General features: G+C 33.5%; 2 protein-coding genes across 2 annotated transcripts; both read left to right on the top strand.

Moving 5' to 3' along the window:
• Nucleotides 1–2,229: 2,229 nt before the first annotated feature.
• LOC11431303 (epoxide hydrolase A) lies at nt 2,230–4,717 on the top strand. The gene is made up of 3 exons (XM_003626193.4): nt 2,230–2,864; nt 3,545–3,780; nt 4,297–4,717. Exons 1-3 carry the CDS (start codon nt 2,397–2,399, stop codon nt 4,541–4,543), a joined length of 951 nt encoding a protein of 316 aa, XP_003626241.1. The 5' UTR covers nt 2,230–2,396; the 3' UTR covers nt 4,544–4,717.
• A 1,756-nt stretch (nt 4,718–6,473) lies between these two features.
• Nucleotides 6,474–16,061, top strand: LOC25499667 (epoxide hydrolase A). The gene is made up of 3 exons (XM_013595028.3): nt 6,474–7,162; nt 12,965–13,209; nt 15,559–16,061. The coding sequence occupies exons 1-3, from the start codon at nt 6,695–6,697 to the stop codon at nt 15,803–15,805; spliced, it is 960 nt and encodes a 319-aa protein (XP_013450482.1). The 5' UTR covers nt 6,474–6,694; the 3' UTR covers nt 15,806–16,061.
• Nucleotides 16,062–17,654: the final 1,593 nt, after the last annotated feature.

Raw genomic sequence — 17,654 nt, 5'->3', positions numbered from 1 at the left:
ATTTTGTCTTGGAACCGGTGCAGGAGGATTTAGTGGGATTCTGCATCTTCATGCCCATGCTTTGAGAGATTGTGTTGTCCTTGTTCAGTACCAACTCTCAGACGTGTCTATCTCTTGTTGAAGATGACAGATTTGCTTTGCTTTTGCTTTTTGCTTTTCACCTACTATACTGTTCATAAAGTAAGCATGAGCTGAGCTTGAACATTCTGATCATCAGAATGTTCCATCTGTTTCACTTAGGATGATTTGTAAGACTATCATTTGATGTAATCAAATCCTAATAGTGAAACAATAATGAAGAGCAGTGATGATAACATCTAGGATGATATTCCTTTGTGAAATATTCCTAGTACATCAATGTTCATAGTCTTAAATGAACATTGAATGCCTTCTTTGACATAACTCTTGTATATGCCTTTATTGCTTGATTGATCCATGCAAATGTACTTTCCTGGACATATATTCATGTCACATGTGCCTTGCATGACCTTGATCACAGTTCTTGAGATTCTTGGCTTGTATAAGAACAACCTTCTGAACTAGGTTGCTTCTGAACAACCTTCTGAACTAGGTTGCTTCTGAACAACCTTCTGAACTAGGTTGCTTCTGAACTGGTTGCTTCTGAACAACCTTCTGAACTAGGTTGCTTCTGAACTTGGTTGCTTCTGAACAACCTTCTGAATTAGGTTGCTTCTGAACTTGGTTGCTTCTGAACTGGTTGCTTCTGAACAACCTTCTGAATTAGGTTGCTTCTGAACTTGGTTGCTTCTGAACATTCTGATCTTCGAGCAACATTCTGATCTAACTTTCTGACCTTAGTGTTAGATCATGAATTCAAATGTCCTTTGATTTCTTGATTCTTGGTATGATTCAAACCTTGTTCCTGTCTTAGTAAAACACTCAAGAGCACAAGTTAAATACCAAGGAATTAATCAAAGTCCATTAATTCTTTAATCATATTTGTTTATTATCTTTAAAATTAATTAGGGATTTTGCCTCAACAAATAATTCTTCAAATTCTAAAATTAAAAAGTAAAAAAAAATGTCTTTGATTACACTATTTAAATTTTCTTTATTTTTTATTTTTATGCTATATAGAATATTTTTAAACAATAACACAATAAAAAAATTAGTTATTTTTCCAATTTGTATTTGTTTCAATCATTTGAATTTATACATTATGCACAGAGGTTTATAGACTTGTTATACGTAATATCTAGTACTTTTAAATTATTATTATTTTTATGAGAGAAGGAAGTGCATTTATTTTCTTAATTTCAAAATTACCTGTTTATATTTAAGTTACCTTAATTAAGAATGTAATAAACATTTCACACCAAATACTAACTTGAATGATAAAAACTATCCGTGTTTAAAGTTAGAAAGATTTCTATGTGTTGAGTTTAAACAAAAAAAAAAAAGAATTATTTATGCTGAGTTGATATCAATCAAAATTATTTATTTATCTTTTATTATTTATGCTATAGGGATAACATACACAAATACATGATTTTAATTGGCACAAACTCAACATGAATACCTTATTATGAATAAATAAGAATTTTCCTTCATCGAATATTTAAAATAAATTTCTTTGATTTTTCTTTTCTTTTGCCTGAAAAAATTAAAACCTTTGATATTTTTCTAATATTTAATCACATTTTTTTCTTTCCCTTTTTATATATTTCAATCATAATAATCTAGACGCAAATTTACACATCATCCGGTCACTATATAAATAAAAATATACATTTTAAATTTATTTAATTAATGATGTATATTATCTTTATTATAGACTACATACATCATTTGTTCTTATGAACTTAACTCACTTGGTATTGACAATGCATAATATATGAAAGATCTAGGGTATTGAAGGATGTACATTTAAACAAATACAGACGCATATATAATAAAGTTATACAGAATATCTTATCTGGCACATTCAATTTTTTCCTAATTTTTATTTCATAAAAAAATATTTACATTTTGTTATATTAAAATTACCTTTTTTTGTCAAATAATTTAGTGGCTAGAGCTCACACAATTTAACTGTGAAGAATTAGAGTGTTTGAAATTCAAACTCCAACCCCTGCATATAATATACAATATCCCTGTCAATTAAGCTAAGCTTGCGGACATTATCGTATCTTGACCAAAAAAAATTAAATATCGTATAAACTTATCAAGTAGTACCTTTATTATTTGCCTTATTATTTAACTTTCCAATACACTTTCAATTTCCTTCTGCGCACTCACACCTTTTCATACGGTCACCAAGTTGAAAGTTGAAACAACAGTCAAACACCTCATCCGCTAAAATCGCCCAACCATCTCAATAAATATCGCATAACAACACATCAAAGTTCACAACAAAATTCAAACACCAGAAAGAGATGGAAGGAATAGAGCACAGAACAGTGGAAGTGAATGGAATCAAAATGCATATTGCTGAAAAAGGAAAAGAAGGACCTGTTGTCCTGTTCCTTCACGGATTCCCTGAACTCTGGTACTCTTGGCGCCACCAGATTGCGGCTCTCGGCTCTCTCGGTTACCGGGCTGTGGCTCCCGATCTTCGTGGTTATGGCGATACTGATGTCCCCAGTTCGGTAAACAGTTATACAATCTTCCACTTGGTTGGTGACATTGTTGCGCTCATCGACTCGCTTGGGGTTGATCAAGTCTTCCTTGTGGCTCATGATTGGGGTGCCATCGTTGGTTGGTATCTTTGCTTGTTTCGCCCTGAGAGAGTTAAAGCCTATGTGTGTCTCAGTGTGCCGTATTTACCCAGAAACCCCAAAGTGAAACCAGTTGATGGCATGCGAGCTTTATTTGGAGATGACTATTATATCTGCAGATTCCAGGTTCGAATTCATATATTTTTATATAATATATACACGTCCTGTCCCTGTTATATACACCCTTTACTTTTGTTCACTTCAAATGGATGGAAAAGAAAATAGTTACCTTGATAAATAAATAAAATGTGGTAAATTTAAGTAGTATTTTCTAGTACCAAACTCTTTTTCCTTACGGCTCTTTCCCCATTTATTTGAAATAGATGATAGACTAGATTAAAATTGTTTTACGAAATAAATACATTTGGGATTGGTTTAATCAAAATGTTAAATTTTTAACTTGATTAAGTAAATGGAGATCGATGTGTTGCAATTTTCAAATTTGTATATGTTTATCAATAATGATGATGATAGAGTACATAATTTTAGTCAGTGAAAACTGTAAAACAATGCTTATAACTTGACATTTGAAACCGAATAGTAATAAGTAATAACCGAAGATAATGGTACCACTGTATTAATCGAAAATAGGCACACATTAAACAAGAGTCTGAGAAGGTTAATAGTTTTCACATATGTTCCCCTGAAACAAAGGTTATTGCATATGTTAATTATGGTAATCAGTTGTTGATCTAATGGATTAGACCATTCCATTGATCTAATCTATCATTGTTAAATATAAATGTTAGTAGTAATTATATCGAATAATTCAATCCTGTGCAATCCAACTCCAATCTATATAACAGGAACTAGGGAAAATGGAAGCTGAAATTGCCAAAGATAGCTCAGAACAGGTAATCAAGAGCATGCTTACAGGTCGGACTACTGGACCACTGATCTTACCCAAAGAACGCTTTTTATCTCATCCAAGTACAAAGCCCCTCCCTTCTTGGCTCTCACAAGAAGATGTTGCTTATTATGCATCTAAATTTGAAAAGACTGGATTTAGTGGTGGCCTTAACTTCTACAGAAATCTCAACTTGTAAGTCCTTATTTTTTTTTTTGCCAATTTTTTAAATCAACTAAATGTCTCATGTTCGTCGATCATGTGACATATGCCACATACACATGGTTGTTTGAAGGTTTGAACTTGACCCTCATCTTGTTCAACTGATTTGGACAAACATCTATAACTAATTTGTCATACTTTATATTTATATTCAAATTCAAAAAATTTGTGGTTTTTATGGCCCCAATATTCTAAGGCCTAAAGTCTTAGCTTAGATTATCCGACCCTTAGCCCGGCCTTGCACTTATATTTCTATTTGGTCCAGTATGAATATGAATAGTTTAATTGTACTTTTAGTCCTTTGGATTTTACGATTGTGTAATTTTTATATCACATTTCAATTATGTAGTTCTTGATTGTAACAAATGAAAAACTTGCTTTTCAAAACCAAACAATCTTAATAGAAGGACTAACATGCATAATTAAGTTCTATATCTAAATATTGTACGTGTTAATTACATATGCCAATGTTTGTGTTTATGTTTACAGAAATTGGGAGCTCACGGCAGCATGGACTGGAGCACAAATTAAAGTGCCATTAAAGTTCATAACTGGTGATTCTGATTTAGTTTACACTTCTTCTGGTACCAAGCAATACATCGAGAGTGGTGGCTTCAAGAAAGATGTGCCCAATTTGGAGGAAGTTGTTATACAGGAAGGTGTGGCTCACTTCAACAACCAAGAAGCTGCTGAGGATATTAGCAATCACATTTATGATTTTATCAAGAAGTTTTGAACGTATCAACTCAATTCTAAAGAACTTGTTCATTAGGAGTTTTCTCTAAATCCTCTGCTAATTAATAATATAGTTGCAATCTATGCTATTTGTGGTATTTTGAAGTATTATGTTGCACTCGTAATCGTGCTATTTGGAAACTTTATCGTTTGGATGTTTTTATTTTGCACCATAGATTGTTATGTTTTTATCTTGCATAAATTACTTATCTCTACTCAATGGTCAAAATTGCATAAAAGATAATATCATGTAATTTAGGGCGTGTTATGAGGTGGGAGAGTTTTGATATCTTCCGCCATGTGCTTTAACCATAGATAAATCCCCAAATTCAATCGAAAGAGAGAGTAATCGTATTACGGTGCTTTAACCATGTAATCCTTGCGAATTAGAACAAAGGATTGCTCCATTCATTTCCTTCTCTATTATTAGATTCCATTTTCATGTTTCTAGTTTTTTTTTTTTTTAAATACATTTTTCTGAATTAGAACAAGATTAAAAGTGATTTCTCCAATGGCCCATGTTCGAGCTGCCTTCAATTCAACCAATTATGGATGTCTTCTAGTTTCTTCATTATCATCATGTTTTGATCAAATTTGAGTTTTACTTCTTTGAATGGTATTATCGGTATGAAAATTCTGGATTCTGTGTTTTGTTAATTAGAGGTGGTTGTGATATAACCGGAAACAATCCCCCTCTCTTTCATTTGAATTTGGGGATTTTTTCTTTTGTTTGATAAATTAAAGGGTTTTTTTTCTTCTTTAAATTTGGGGATTTAAAATTATGAGTTTAGAAGATGAAAATGAAGATGCTTAAGCTAATCGAAGGTGTGTTTGAGTGGACAAAGATTCGATTTAAGGTAGAAGATGAGGATGAAGAACATGAGGATGAAGATGTTCATGTGGTTTATGAATTTCTTTATTTTTCATAAAATAATATCTTTTAAAAACAGGTGGATTCTAGGGTGAGGGTTCAACTAAGTCCCTCACCGGTGGACTATCAAAAAAATACCATTTGATTAAATCAATGGTCCAAATTATTTGAAAATAAAAATAAGAACATTTAGTTCTTTCCACACACAATCCTACCTCTATCTCTTTCTCGTTTGGATCCTTCTCAGTTCACCATAAATATGCAGAAAAGTTAACTAGAACTTGTGATGATAATCAATCTCAATAATAATTGGCAACACCATGGTGAAATTTATGGTTGTTTATATATTATTTTTTACTGGGTTTAATAGCAAAGGTAGAATAGAGGTTTAAATTCCACCAACCACTTAATTAAATTTCCATTTCCATAACAACTATGAACATAGAAGTTGCAATCTATTTGATTGAATGAACGTTAACGGACTTTCGACTTGGATTGGTTTGGTACCAGCATCCAAAATTCAATTATAATCATGTGTTATTGTTTGTTAAATGATGGAAATTGATTTGTTGAAACATAATGGTTACTTATTTTGTCAACCTAGAAAACAAAACCACACACTAGATCCGCATCTACTCAAGTTGGAGAGGATAGAGGTATGGACATAATTGTGTGTGGAAAAAGATGGATGTTCTCATATTTATTTTCAAATAATGTGGACCATTGAGTTAATTAAATGATGTTTTATTTGTGCTTCATCGGTGATGGTGATGGACTTAATTGAACCCTCACCCTACAATCCACCTTAAAAACAAGGTTATTAATAAAATCATTATTTCAGAATTGTTTTAGAGAAAAAAAATTAAATTAAGGATTAACTGTGCACATTTTAAATGAAAAAATAAATGATTAATGATCAATTTGTTAAAACTAAATAAGATTAAAGACATCTAATGTAATGACTTTACTTAGACTTCTTTTTTCTTTTTTTAATAAAAGGAGTATATTGGTAGTTAATTAAATGGATTTAATGACAATTGAATTGATGCAAAGTGTCTGGTCTTGTTTGGCATTTTTTGGCTGATAGGCGAATAGAGATAGTCCTCAAATTTCCATCCACGTGCATGCCTTAACTCCTCGGTCATACCTTTTCAAACAAACACCTCTTCGTTAGAATCGCCCAAACCATTCCCTCTCTCCGCTTAAAATTTTAAATACTGGCATAGCGTACACTTCACAAACTCATACCCAACACAACACAATCAAAGCACCGAAAAGATTATGGAGGAAATAGAACACAGAACAGTGGAAGTGAATGGCATCAAAATGCATATTGCTGAGAAAGGTAAAGAAGGACCCGTTGTCCTGTTCCTTCATGGCTTCCCTGAACTCTGGTATTCATGGCGCCACCAGATTTCTGCTCTTGGCTCCCTCGGTTACCGCGCTGTTGCTCCAGATCTCCGTGGTTATGGCGACACCGATGCTCCGGCCTCCATTAGTAGCTACACAATCTTCCATTTGGTTGGTGACATCGTTGCTCTCATCGACTCACTTGGCGTTGACCGAGTGTTTCTTGTAGCTCATGATTGGGGTGCCATCATTGGTTGGTATCTTTGTTTGTTTCGCCCTGAAAGAATCAAAGCCTACGTGTGTCTGAGTGTTCCGTATTTACCCAGAAACCCAAAATTGAAACCTGTTGATGGCATGCGAGCTGTGTATGGTGATGATTATTATATCTGCAGATTCCAGGTTTGTATTTATATTTTCATTTTTAATTAACAAACTTTGTCTATTTTTGAATCTGTGTTTGTAAACTGAACGCTAGATTTTAATTTGTGTGTTGTGGTAGAACAGGGGAATTGCCGTTGTGTTTTAATGTTAGTTATTATTTTTTTCAAAAACTATTTACCAACTTTATCTTTTGATATTTGAACATTAAAGTGTATTCTGTCCAAAAAAAAAAAAAAACTTAAAATGTCTTTTGACTTAGATTCAGAGAATATATATATGAGTTCAATTAGTATACATTAATATTTGTTATACTATTTTAAGAATTGATATATAACAAAGTTATGTGTATCTCTTTTTTATACACAGTACGTAAAATTAAATCCTAAATTCATTTGGTATGAGTTTAATCCAAACTTTAGGTGTTGAACTTGATAAATAAATGGAGACTGATGTGTTGCCTTGTCAAATTTGTAAATGCTTATGAATAACGACCATCCAATACCAAAATTTAGTTAGTGTATAACGGTGCATCCCATTGAAACCCAACAACCAAAGAAAATGGTACTAGCTGAAAATAAATAGACACATAATTAAATAAGATTGTGAGAAGTTGGGTATCAGATACATTAATTCTAAATATGAAATGTTATTTGTGCATAATCCATCCAATTCCAATCGAATTTTTTTTTCTGCCCTTGTTTGTGTCCAAAAATACAAAAATGCCCCACTTTTACAAAAAATTGCATAAATGCCCTACTTTTCAGAATTTCTGGTACCTTGCAACCCCCACCTGCGGGGTACCTTTAAAATTTTTAAAAAAAATTTTAACTACCCCGCAAGTCAAACCAGCGTACCATTTTTTTATTTTTTATTTTTTTAAAAAAATTAACTATCCCGCAACCCCCACTTGCGGGGTATATTTAAAATTTTTTTAATACCCCGCAACCCCCACTTGCGGGTTAATTTTGGTTTTTTTTTTTTTAATTTTTAAAATACAAAAAAAATAATAAACAAAAAAGAAGGACAAAAAAATAATAAACAAATTAAATATCATAATATCTACAATTATTATAAATGCCCGACTGTCCCACACCCTCGTCTTCGACGATTTCTTCCGCGATTTACTTGAGGGTCATGTTGGTCTTCGTCATTGTTATCTGTAGCTGATTGTATTTGACTACCATAACCTAATGACAACGATACATCGTGTTCCCTTGTTTGCCATCCAATATCCAGAAATTGTTCATTGTCGTTGAACGAAGCCGGAGAGAAGTGAGATAATAGGTTTGTTGGTGTTGGTGGATGGTTGTAGTTTTGGTTGGTGTACATTGGGTATTGTGGGCTGTTGTACGGGGGTAATTGGTGTTGGACGGTCCAGCTTGGTTTGGGTCATTATAGGAGAAGTAGTTGGTGTTGGATGTGCTATCTTGGTTTGGGTCATTGTAACCATAATTTGGCATTGAATTTTATTGGTAAGTTGACTGATAATGGGGCTCATATGCATTTCTCGGGGAGGTATATGGTGGTGGTTGGATGACATTTTGTTGGGGGGTGGCGAGAAATTCATACATTACAGAACCATGAATGTTTTGTGTTGTATGTGGTTGGGATTGATGATCTTGTAGTTGAGAAAAAATTTCTTGATCCCAAAAATCATCATGAATTGGTGTTTGGTTGTTGTGAATTTCGGGTTCATGTTCCGGCTCTTCCTGTTCGTCTGGATCTGAATCTGATGGTTTTGTGTCAACTGAAATCCTTAGACGTGGGTTGCATGTGGTTGTCAACCACACAATATATGCATGACTTGGGGTGAGTGATCTTGGCTGCATGCGAGGTAAAGTATAACTCCGTCGGTTGTCCCAATGTTGACTCTCTTGTGGAAAGCGAAAACCATTTGATTGGTACCACGTCTTGAATCGTTTGTCCACCGTATGGAATTGTCGCATGTCTCTTGGGGCCCAGGGTATTTCTTGTGGCAAACCAAATTGAAGCTTGACCCTATCAGTTGGATGTCATTCAACTTTGTCAAAACATATAAGGTAAGTTGTTGCTGTCCATTCCCAATAGTCTTCAGGCTGGTTGTATGGAACCTTCCAATAGTCTTCAGGCTGGTTGTATGGAACCTTCTTGTAAGGTCTCCATTTAAACTGGCACAAGAGAGAAGTTGTAGTGTAAGGTTAACAATTTTGATATATAAGGTAAGTTGTTGCTGTCCATTATTTTTTGCATAAATTTTTTGACTGAAATGACCAAACCATGCTAAATCACGTGCATGATAAATGCATTATTTGTACTGACCAGCTATCTCTGAAGGGCCAATTAAACTAGCGCGTGTAAGTAATACCCCGCAAGTGGGAGTAGCGTGCTAGCATGAACTGGCGCGTGAGTGCCCTACCCCGCAAGTGGGAGCTGCGTGGTACTCTAAGCTGGTGCGTGAGGAAGCATATGGGCATTGCGTTTTATTTTTTACACAATTTTATAAAAGTGGTGAACCTGTTATAATTATAATTTTTTCTTACCACTCTACTTGATACTCTTACTCATTTCTTAACATCAAACCATTCAATGGCACCAAATATAAACATTTTTATGTACTACAATGGAGAAGTTAAACAAAATGAATCCGACATTTTTTTCCAAAGTCAGTATACCAAAGGTTTTAAAGTGAGCATGGCTAGTACTTACTTGCATCTCAAAAAAAGAATAGTGGAAAAGTTATGTCTTGGAGATAACATGGTTGTGTCTGAAATTATATGTCGGAATCCCATGTTTGTTGGAACTACCACAATTCACTACCAGGCGTTAAGAATAACAGATAACGACGATGTCGAGTTTATGTTTAACGTACATAAAAGTCACAGTTCTTTGTCCTATATAGAGCTTTATGTTATGTTTGAGATGAAGAATCCAACATCTAATGTTGAGTTAAATTACCCATCAAGTTCTAGTCAACACCAAAGTCTACCACAACAACAATATAGCACACAACACTACAACACGTCATCCATTTATGGTGCATCCTTATCGCAACCTTTTCAGTCACAGTGGTCACAAAATGTGTACGAACCATCACAAAGAATAACTCAACCTCATCCCTCTCAAACACCATCCCGTTCAACACAACCCGAAACTTTAAACGCTGAAATCGATATATTCACCTCCCAATTTCAAGACCAACGAAATGATGAAGTTCAAGATGATGAAGATGATGATGATGAAGAGCTCCTTGCTGCACAAAACGGTGATGAGAACGAAGAAGACGAGCACGAAGATGTAGACGACGATCTGCCACAACTACCAATTTTACCAATCCGAGCTTCTTACAATCCACCAAGGTCCATGCGCAACGTCAATGATGACCACTCAACTGAACTTTATCATTCAATGGCTCTTCCGGTCGATCAAGGTATTGCGCCGGGGATGCAATTCCATAACAAAAATGATTGCATTCTTGCAATTAAATTTTATCACATGAAGAAATCAACGGATTATATGGTGAAAAAATCAGATTCTGAAAGGTATGTCATCAAATGTAAAGATACAAAATGTGGTTTCAAATTGCGGGCCTCGTGGAGGAAAAAAACTGATAAATGGGAGATCAACAATATGAATGATCATACATGTGTCTCAACAGAAATGACGCAAGATCATCACAAACTTAGTTACAATGTGATATGTGAAAGTGTTAAGTCACTTCTACATATGGATACTTCAATTACAGTGAAGGTTATAATTGCACACATCCGAGAGAAGTTTAATTACACAGTTTCATATAGAAAGGCATGGAGAGCAAAGAATAAGGCGATTGAATCAATTTATGGTAATTGGGAGGAGTCTTATCAAGAACTACCACAGTGGTTGATGGTCATGGAAAAAGATTTTCCAGGAACAATAATTGATTTTCAAACAGTCCCATCAACAGAAGTGGTAAATGAGATCGTCTTCAAGCGTCTCTTTTGGGCCTTTCGTCCGTGCATCTTAGGTTTCTAATTCTGCAAACCCATTGTCCAAATTGACGCAACTTGGTTGTATGGTAAATACAAAGGAACATTGTTGTTAGCTGTTGCGCAAGATGGGAACAACAAGATATTTCCCATTGCTTTTGCAATCGTGGAAGGCGAGATCAAGGAGGCTTGGAGTTTCTTTTTGAAGAATCTAAGGCAGCATGTCACCCCACAGGAGAACATATGCCTCATTTCTGATAGACATGTGTCGATAAAGAGCGCGTATGATGATCCACAGAATGGATGGCACGGTGCTCCGACAAGCCATGTGTATTGTGTCCGACACATTGCACAAAACTTTATGAGATCATTCAAGGATGGAGAACTTAAGAAGAAAGTTGAAGGCATGGGTAAAAATCATATCTCTTTCAACGTAAATTCGACATATTATTTGTTTAAAAAGACACATCTAACTTTTTCCCAAACAATGCAGGTTACGCCATGAACATCCCTACATTCGAATATTACCGTTCTGAAATTGCTGTTGCAGACCGAAAGGCTTTAGCATGGGTCGACAATATTCCCAAACAAAAGTGGACTCAATCACATGACGATGGTCGACGATGGGGCCATATGACAAGTAACTTGGTAGAGTCACAAAACAACGTGTATAAGGGTATTCGAGGACTCCCGATCACAGCTATTGTGAAAGCATCATATTACAGGTTGGCGGCCTTGTTTGCTAAAAGCATGAAATATCATGAAATATCTGAGGAATGAGGTGATTAAATCCAACAGTCATCATGTCACTCAGTTTGATCGGGATCGGTATACCTTTTCCGTCCGTGAAACCATCGACCATAGAGAAGGATTACCAAAGGGAGAATACAAGGTAGACCTGCAAAATAAATGGTGTGATTGTGGACGATTCAGAGCGTTACACCTACCATTCTCACATGTCATTGCCGCATGTTCTAGCTTTTGTCATGACTACAAAACTTTTGTCGATAACAAATTCACGAATGAGTGTGTATACGCCGTATACAACATCCACTTCGACGTGGTTCACCACCAGACATATTGGCCTAATTATGAAGGACTGAAGGTGGTTCCCGACAAGTCTATGCGTAGGGCAAAGAAAGGTCGTCCACCAATTACTCGCATTAGGACCGAAATGGACGATGTGGAAACTGAGAGAAGATGCGGCGTTTGTAGGATGCCCGGTCATTCCCGCAAAGATTGCATTAATATTAGACATGAGTAGAACTCTAGTCTTTATTTCATATTTATTGTATTTCGTATGTTTTTAATTTTGTAAATATTATGATTATTATTATAATTACTTTTTTGTCAACGCCTAAATTTACATTATTAATATAAGTTAAAATGGTATGATAAATTGAAAAATTAAACGAAGTATTTATAGTAGATGAAATAATACATGTTTGATAATAATCGTAGATATTGTGGTATTTTTTTTGTTTATTATTATTTTTGTTTAGAGTGGTATTTTAAAAATTAAAAAAAAAAACCCGCAAGTGGGGGTTGCGGGGTATTAAAAAAAATTTAAATTTTTTTTAAATATACCCCGCAAGTGGGGGTTGCAAGGTGTATTTAATTTAAAAAAAAAATAAAAATGTCACGCAAGTGTACCTTGCGGGGTAGTTAATTTTAAAAAAAAAAAAAAAATCGAAAAATGTCACGCTGGTTTGACTTGCGGGGTAGTTAAAGGTACCCTGCAAGTGGGGGTTGCAAGGTACCAGAAAATTCTAAAAAGTAGGGCATTTATGCAATTTTTTGCAAAAATGAGGTATTTTTGTATTTTTGGACACAAACAAGGGCAGAAAAAAAAAATTCATTCCAATCCATATGACAGGAACCAGGGAAAATGGAAGCTGAAATTGCTAAAGGAAGTTCAGAACTGTTGATCAAAGCCATGCTTACAAGTCGTAATCCTGGGCCGCCAATCCTGCCCAAAGAAGGCATATTATCTCATCCCAGCGTTTCAAGTACAATGCCCCTTCCTTCTTGGCTCACACTAGAAGATGTTGCTTACTATGCTTCCAAATTTGAACAGACAGGATTCAGCGGTGGTCTTAACTACTACAGAAATTTCAACTTGTAAGTCATTATTGTTTATATTTTTTGTCCTTTTTCCAAATTAACTAGATGCCTCTTGTCCGTCATTCTCATGAAAATTATACAACACTAGTCCTAGTTGCACTTTTGAAAGGGTTAATAGTGTTTTTCACCCCTGTAATATATGTCACTTTCGGTTTTCGTTCCTATAAAATTTTCGGTTTGATTTACACCCTCGTAAAATTTTTATTTTCCAGAAAACACCCCTATTAGGCCATTTTCAGAATTTTTTTTCAAGAAATTTTGGTTTTTGAATGGCCTATTAAGGGTGTTTTCCGGAAAATAAAAATTTTACAAGGGTGAAAATCAAACCGAAAATTTTATAGGGGCGAAAACCGGAAATGACATATATTACAGAGGTGAAAAACACTATTAACCCCTTTTAAAAATTAGGTTAAAGTGCACTTTTCCCCTTTAACTTTTAAAAACTTGTAATTTTGATCCCCTAAGATTTAACCCCTTTGTATCTTTGGTCATTTTTGACTTATTTAATGCCTACCTGGCAGGGCACGTGTGTAATTAATTAATTAAAAAAAAAATTAAAAACCAAAAAATCAATTTTTAAATTAAATAAATTAGAAAAAAATTCAGCTGAATTAAAAAAATAATTAAATTTTTTTGGAGAGGAATGCCACATGATGTATCTCCAACGTGAGTGAGCTTCTTCCCCAAAACAATCACAAACCAAGAAAAATAAACTCAAGTTCCTTATACCAATCACAAAGCAAAAAAAACCTAAGATAAAAACAAACCCAGAAGAAAAAATTTCTAGAAAAATTAGCCCTTTTCATCCAATTGAAATTCCACTGTCATCATAATCATGTTCCTTCAACATCATATTGATCTTTAACAAAATTAAAAAGCAAAATAAATACAGAAATCAAAAACATAGTTTTCAAAATTCTCCAGTCCTATTTCTCCACAATATCTAGAACATCAAATGTTGTCTCTGTCCACAACAACTTCAGCAGCAACAACAATGGAAGCTTTGATCTTGTTTCTCCTTCTACGAATGGTACAATATGTCGATCTTGTTGTCAATGTTTCTATTTTTCCTAGATTGAGGTCACTACAAGATAATCTCCAGCTTCCTTTCTTTTTCTCCACGGCGGCCGCGGCGCAACATTTTCAAGGCGGGTTGCTGACGGTGGCTGGGGATGCACCCTTTTTTTTCCTTTTCAATTTTTTTTTAATTTATTTAATTTAAAAATTGATTTTTTGGTTTTTTTAATTAATTAATTACACACATGGCTTGCCACGTAGGCATTGAATAAGTCAAAATTGACCAAAAGGATAAAAAATGCAAAGGAGATAAATCTTAGGGGATTAAAATTATAGTTTTTGTACATAGGGGGTCAAATTTACAAATTTTTGAAAATTAGGAGGAGAAAAATGCACTTTAGTCTATTATATATACATTTAGAGTTACTCTTAATCCTTGATTATATTTTAAAAATAATTAATGGCTAGGATTAATTTATAATAATTGCTAAGATAAGGTTTTTCTGTACTGTTTCTGCTTACACATCACTCATGGTATAATATACTCCTACCACCATTGATACTTACAAGCCGTCGGACATGCTTTCAAATTGAAAGTTTCAATTGCAAACAGTTCTTTAAAAAGGCATTACACGTTAATAGAATGTTAATTATTTGTTTTTCTTTTGACACAAAAAATTACATCGTCGTGTCAGAAGGCGGCCGAATCTGATGAGAAGATGGGACTCATGCCAAAATTGGAAGGAAACCGTTTTTTTTTTTTAAGTGAATAGACGTGGAGAAAGAGTACAGAAAAACCTCACCCTATCAAATTATTAATAAATTAATCGTATCGATACATTATTTTTAATCGTATTAGCTTCGAGATTTCAAGTATTTCTAAAAAATTACTCTTAGAGTGTGTTTGAATGGAGAAATGTGTTGAAGGAATGTAATGTTTTGAGAAAATTCAACTATTTGAGTTGAATTCAAACAATAGAATTCATCTTCAAATAGTTAAATTTCCTCAAAACATTACATTCTTTCGAAATATTTTCCCATCCAAACACACTCTTAGAGTCAATATATTCATCATTTTTATTATGTCTTGGGGTTGAGAGTTTCAATCATATATATCAAATCTAAAACTCTTCTTCAATTTAACTTATTCCCAAACTAAGAATTTTATCATATTAGATCATTGTTCCTTCAAAAATCTCATGCCTCTTAAGTTTGCGCAATTACGTTTATCATAGAACCTAATCTTGACTAACATCTATAATTAGGTTCTATTTTTAAATATTGTATTTTTTAACAGCACATGCCAATGCTTTTGTATTATGTTATCAGAAATTGGGAGCTCACGGCAGCATGGACTGGATCACATATTAAAGTACCAGTGAAGTTCATCATAGGTGATCTGGATTTAGTTTACACTTCTTTTGGTACCAAGCAATACATCGAGAGCGGTGGTTTCAAGAACGATGTGCCAAATTTGGAGGAAGTGGTTATACAAAAAGGTGTGGCTCACTTCAACAACCAAGAAGCTGCTGAGGAAATCAGTAATCACATTTATGATTTTATCAAGAAGTTCTGATCTTATCTCAATTCTCAAGCAACTATTCGCTAGAGTTTTGTTTAATCGTCTTCTAATAAATAATTTAGCAACAATATATGCTTTTCTATTGCGGAAATTTGAAGTTATGCTTTGATGTCCTTTGCTTTTAAGCATTTTTTGTACCCTTGATTGTGCAATTATACAGAAGATGGGTGAAGTCATGAAAATGACTTTTTTGGTGAAGTTGTACAATGACATCAAAAATTCAATCCCCATAGTATCATCAGATTAACAAGACTATACTTGATGTAATTTTATTCTACATTGTTTTAAGTGTAACATCTCATAAAGTGTAACACTTAAGACTATCACATAATATCATTAACTTTGTTTGCATGTTAAAGATGTCAACGATAAAATAGTACATGTAAGTCTAAGATGTTGCAAACATTACTAGATGAATTACTATTGATCATTAATCAGTAATCAACAATTTAAAAATAAATAAAACATTAAGATCATAATTAACTTTTTCAAAAAAGTCAGTTTCCTGACTGCTCCTCCAATTATAGAAACGTATTCGTTTGGATGTCTAATGAACTTGAAATTTCTTTATTTCTGCTCAATGGTCAAAATTTTATAAAAATACCATCACGCAGTTTAGATTCACCTTTAAAATCTTAAAATTATGTTTTGAAGAAAATTCATGGAAAGAAAATAGTTTACTACTCAAATATTATTACCATGTGTTTGGGTCATATTTAGGGCTGAGAGTGGTGTCCCTTTCCTTTGAATTCCATGACTTTATTAATATATGTTGACTACTATTACCTTACTATTACCATGTGTTTATGACTTGTTTTTGCTGGGATCAAACTCTCTCCCAATGCTCAACAATTCAAATGAGAATCAGTCAAAACGATTGAGACAACAAAAAACGGGTTTAGAATTGAAAGGGTCGGTGCATTGCTGTTCAACAATTGAAACAAGAATCTGTTAAAAAATGACTTGGTAGAAAAAGATAACGAAGCCAAATCCTGGCAATTTTATCCATGTTTCTATTTTTTAACTCCTTGAAGTTCTCCCCACCCAAAATCCTCAATCCTTTCACTTGTTTTTTTTTTTTGTTCTCTTCTTTTTAAATCTCTCTTTATCCATTCCTTTCGAGCTTGCAAACAAAGGATAAGAATTTATCCAAAATCTCCATCTGATAGATTTTTTATTTTTCTCAAACTAGATATATTTTATATAATAATGAAGTAAACAAAATCCTCTAAAAGCTCAATATTTCTTCCGGTTTATCTTTTTTTTTACGAATCATCCCTTCTAAACTCTCAAAACAAACCTTAAAATTTTAAAACCATTTATATAAGGGAAGAAGTTAATGATTCAAATATAAAAAAAATATTTGTCGAGACAAATCAAACAACATCTTACATGTTAATATATTTAATTATCTAAAGTCAAAAATTATAAAAATTTAATATTTTAAAAATATTTGTCGAGACAAATCAAACAACATCTTACATGCTAATATTTGTATTTATACATTAGTTAAAAATTTTGGTCAAAGTAAGTCAAGCGAATAGTGCACATTGTAAAAATTAAACATGTATTTTGAAACGTATGAATTAACTTTTTAATCATTTAAATGCACAAAATTTTAAAAAAAATTTCTTATTTTAAATTTCTTAACATATCCATTAAAGACACAAGTTAACACTATCCTTGTTATAATTACTCTTAATTCATACTATAATCTCGAGTCTCATGTGAGTGGTGGTGTAGAAATCATTGTTGATGGGAGGTAAACCAACTTTCATTTAAAAATGGAGAATCTGTCATATTAATATTCTTTTTTTTATTGGTCAATTTATTATCCCGATCT

This window comes from Medicago truncatula, chromosome 7 (genome assembly GCF_003473485.1).
Source record: "Medicago truncatula cultivar Jemalong A17 chromosome 7, MtrunA17r5.0-ANR, whole genome shotgun sequence".
NCBI lineage: Eukaryota > Viridiplantae > Streptophyta > Magnoliopsida > Fabales > Fabaceae > Medicago > Medicago truncatula.
This window is presented reverse-complemented; position numbering and strand designations above follow the sequence as displayed.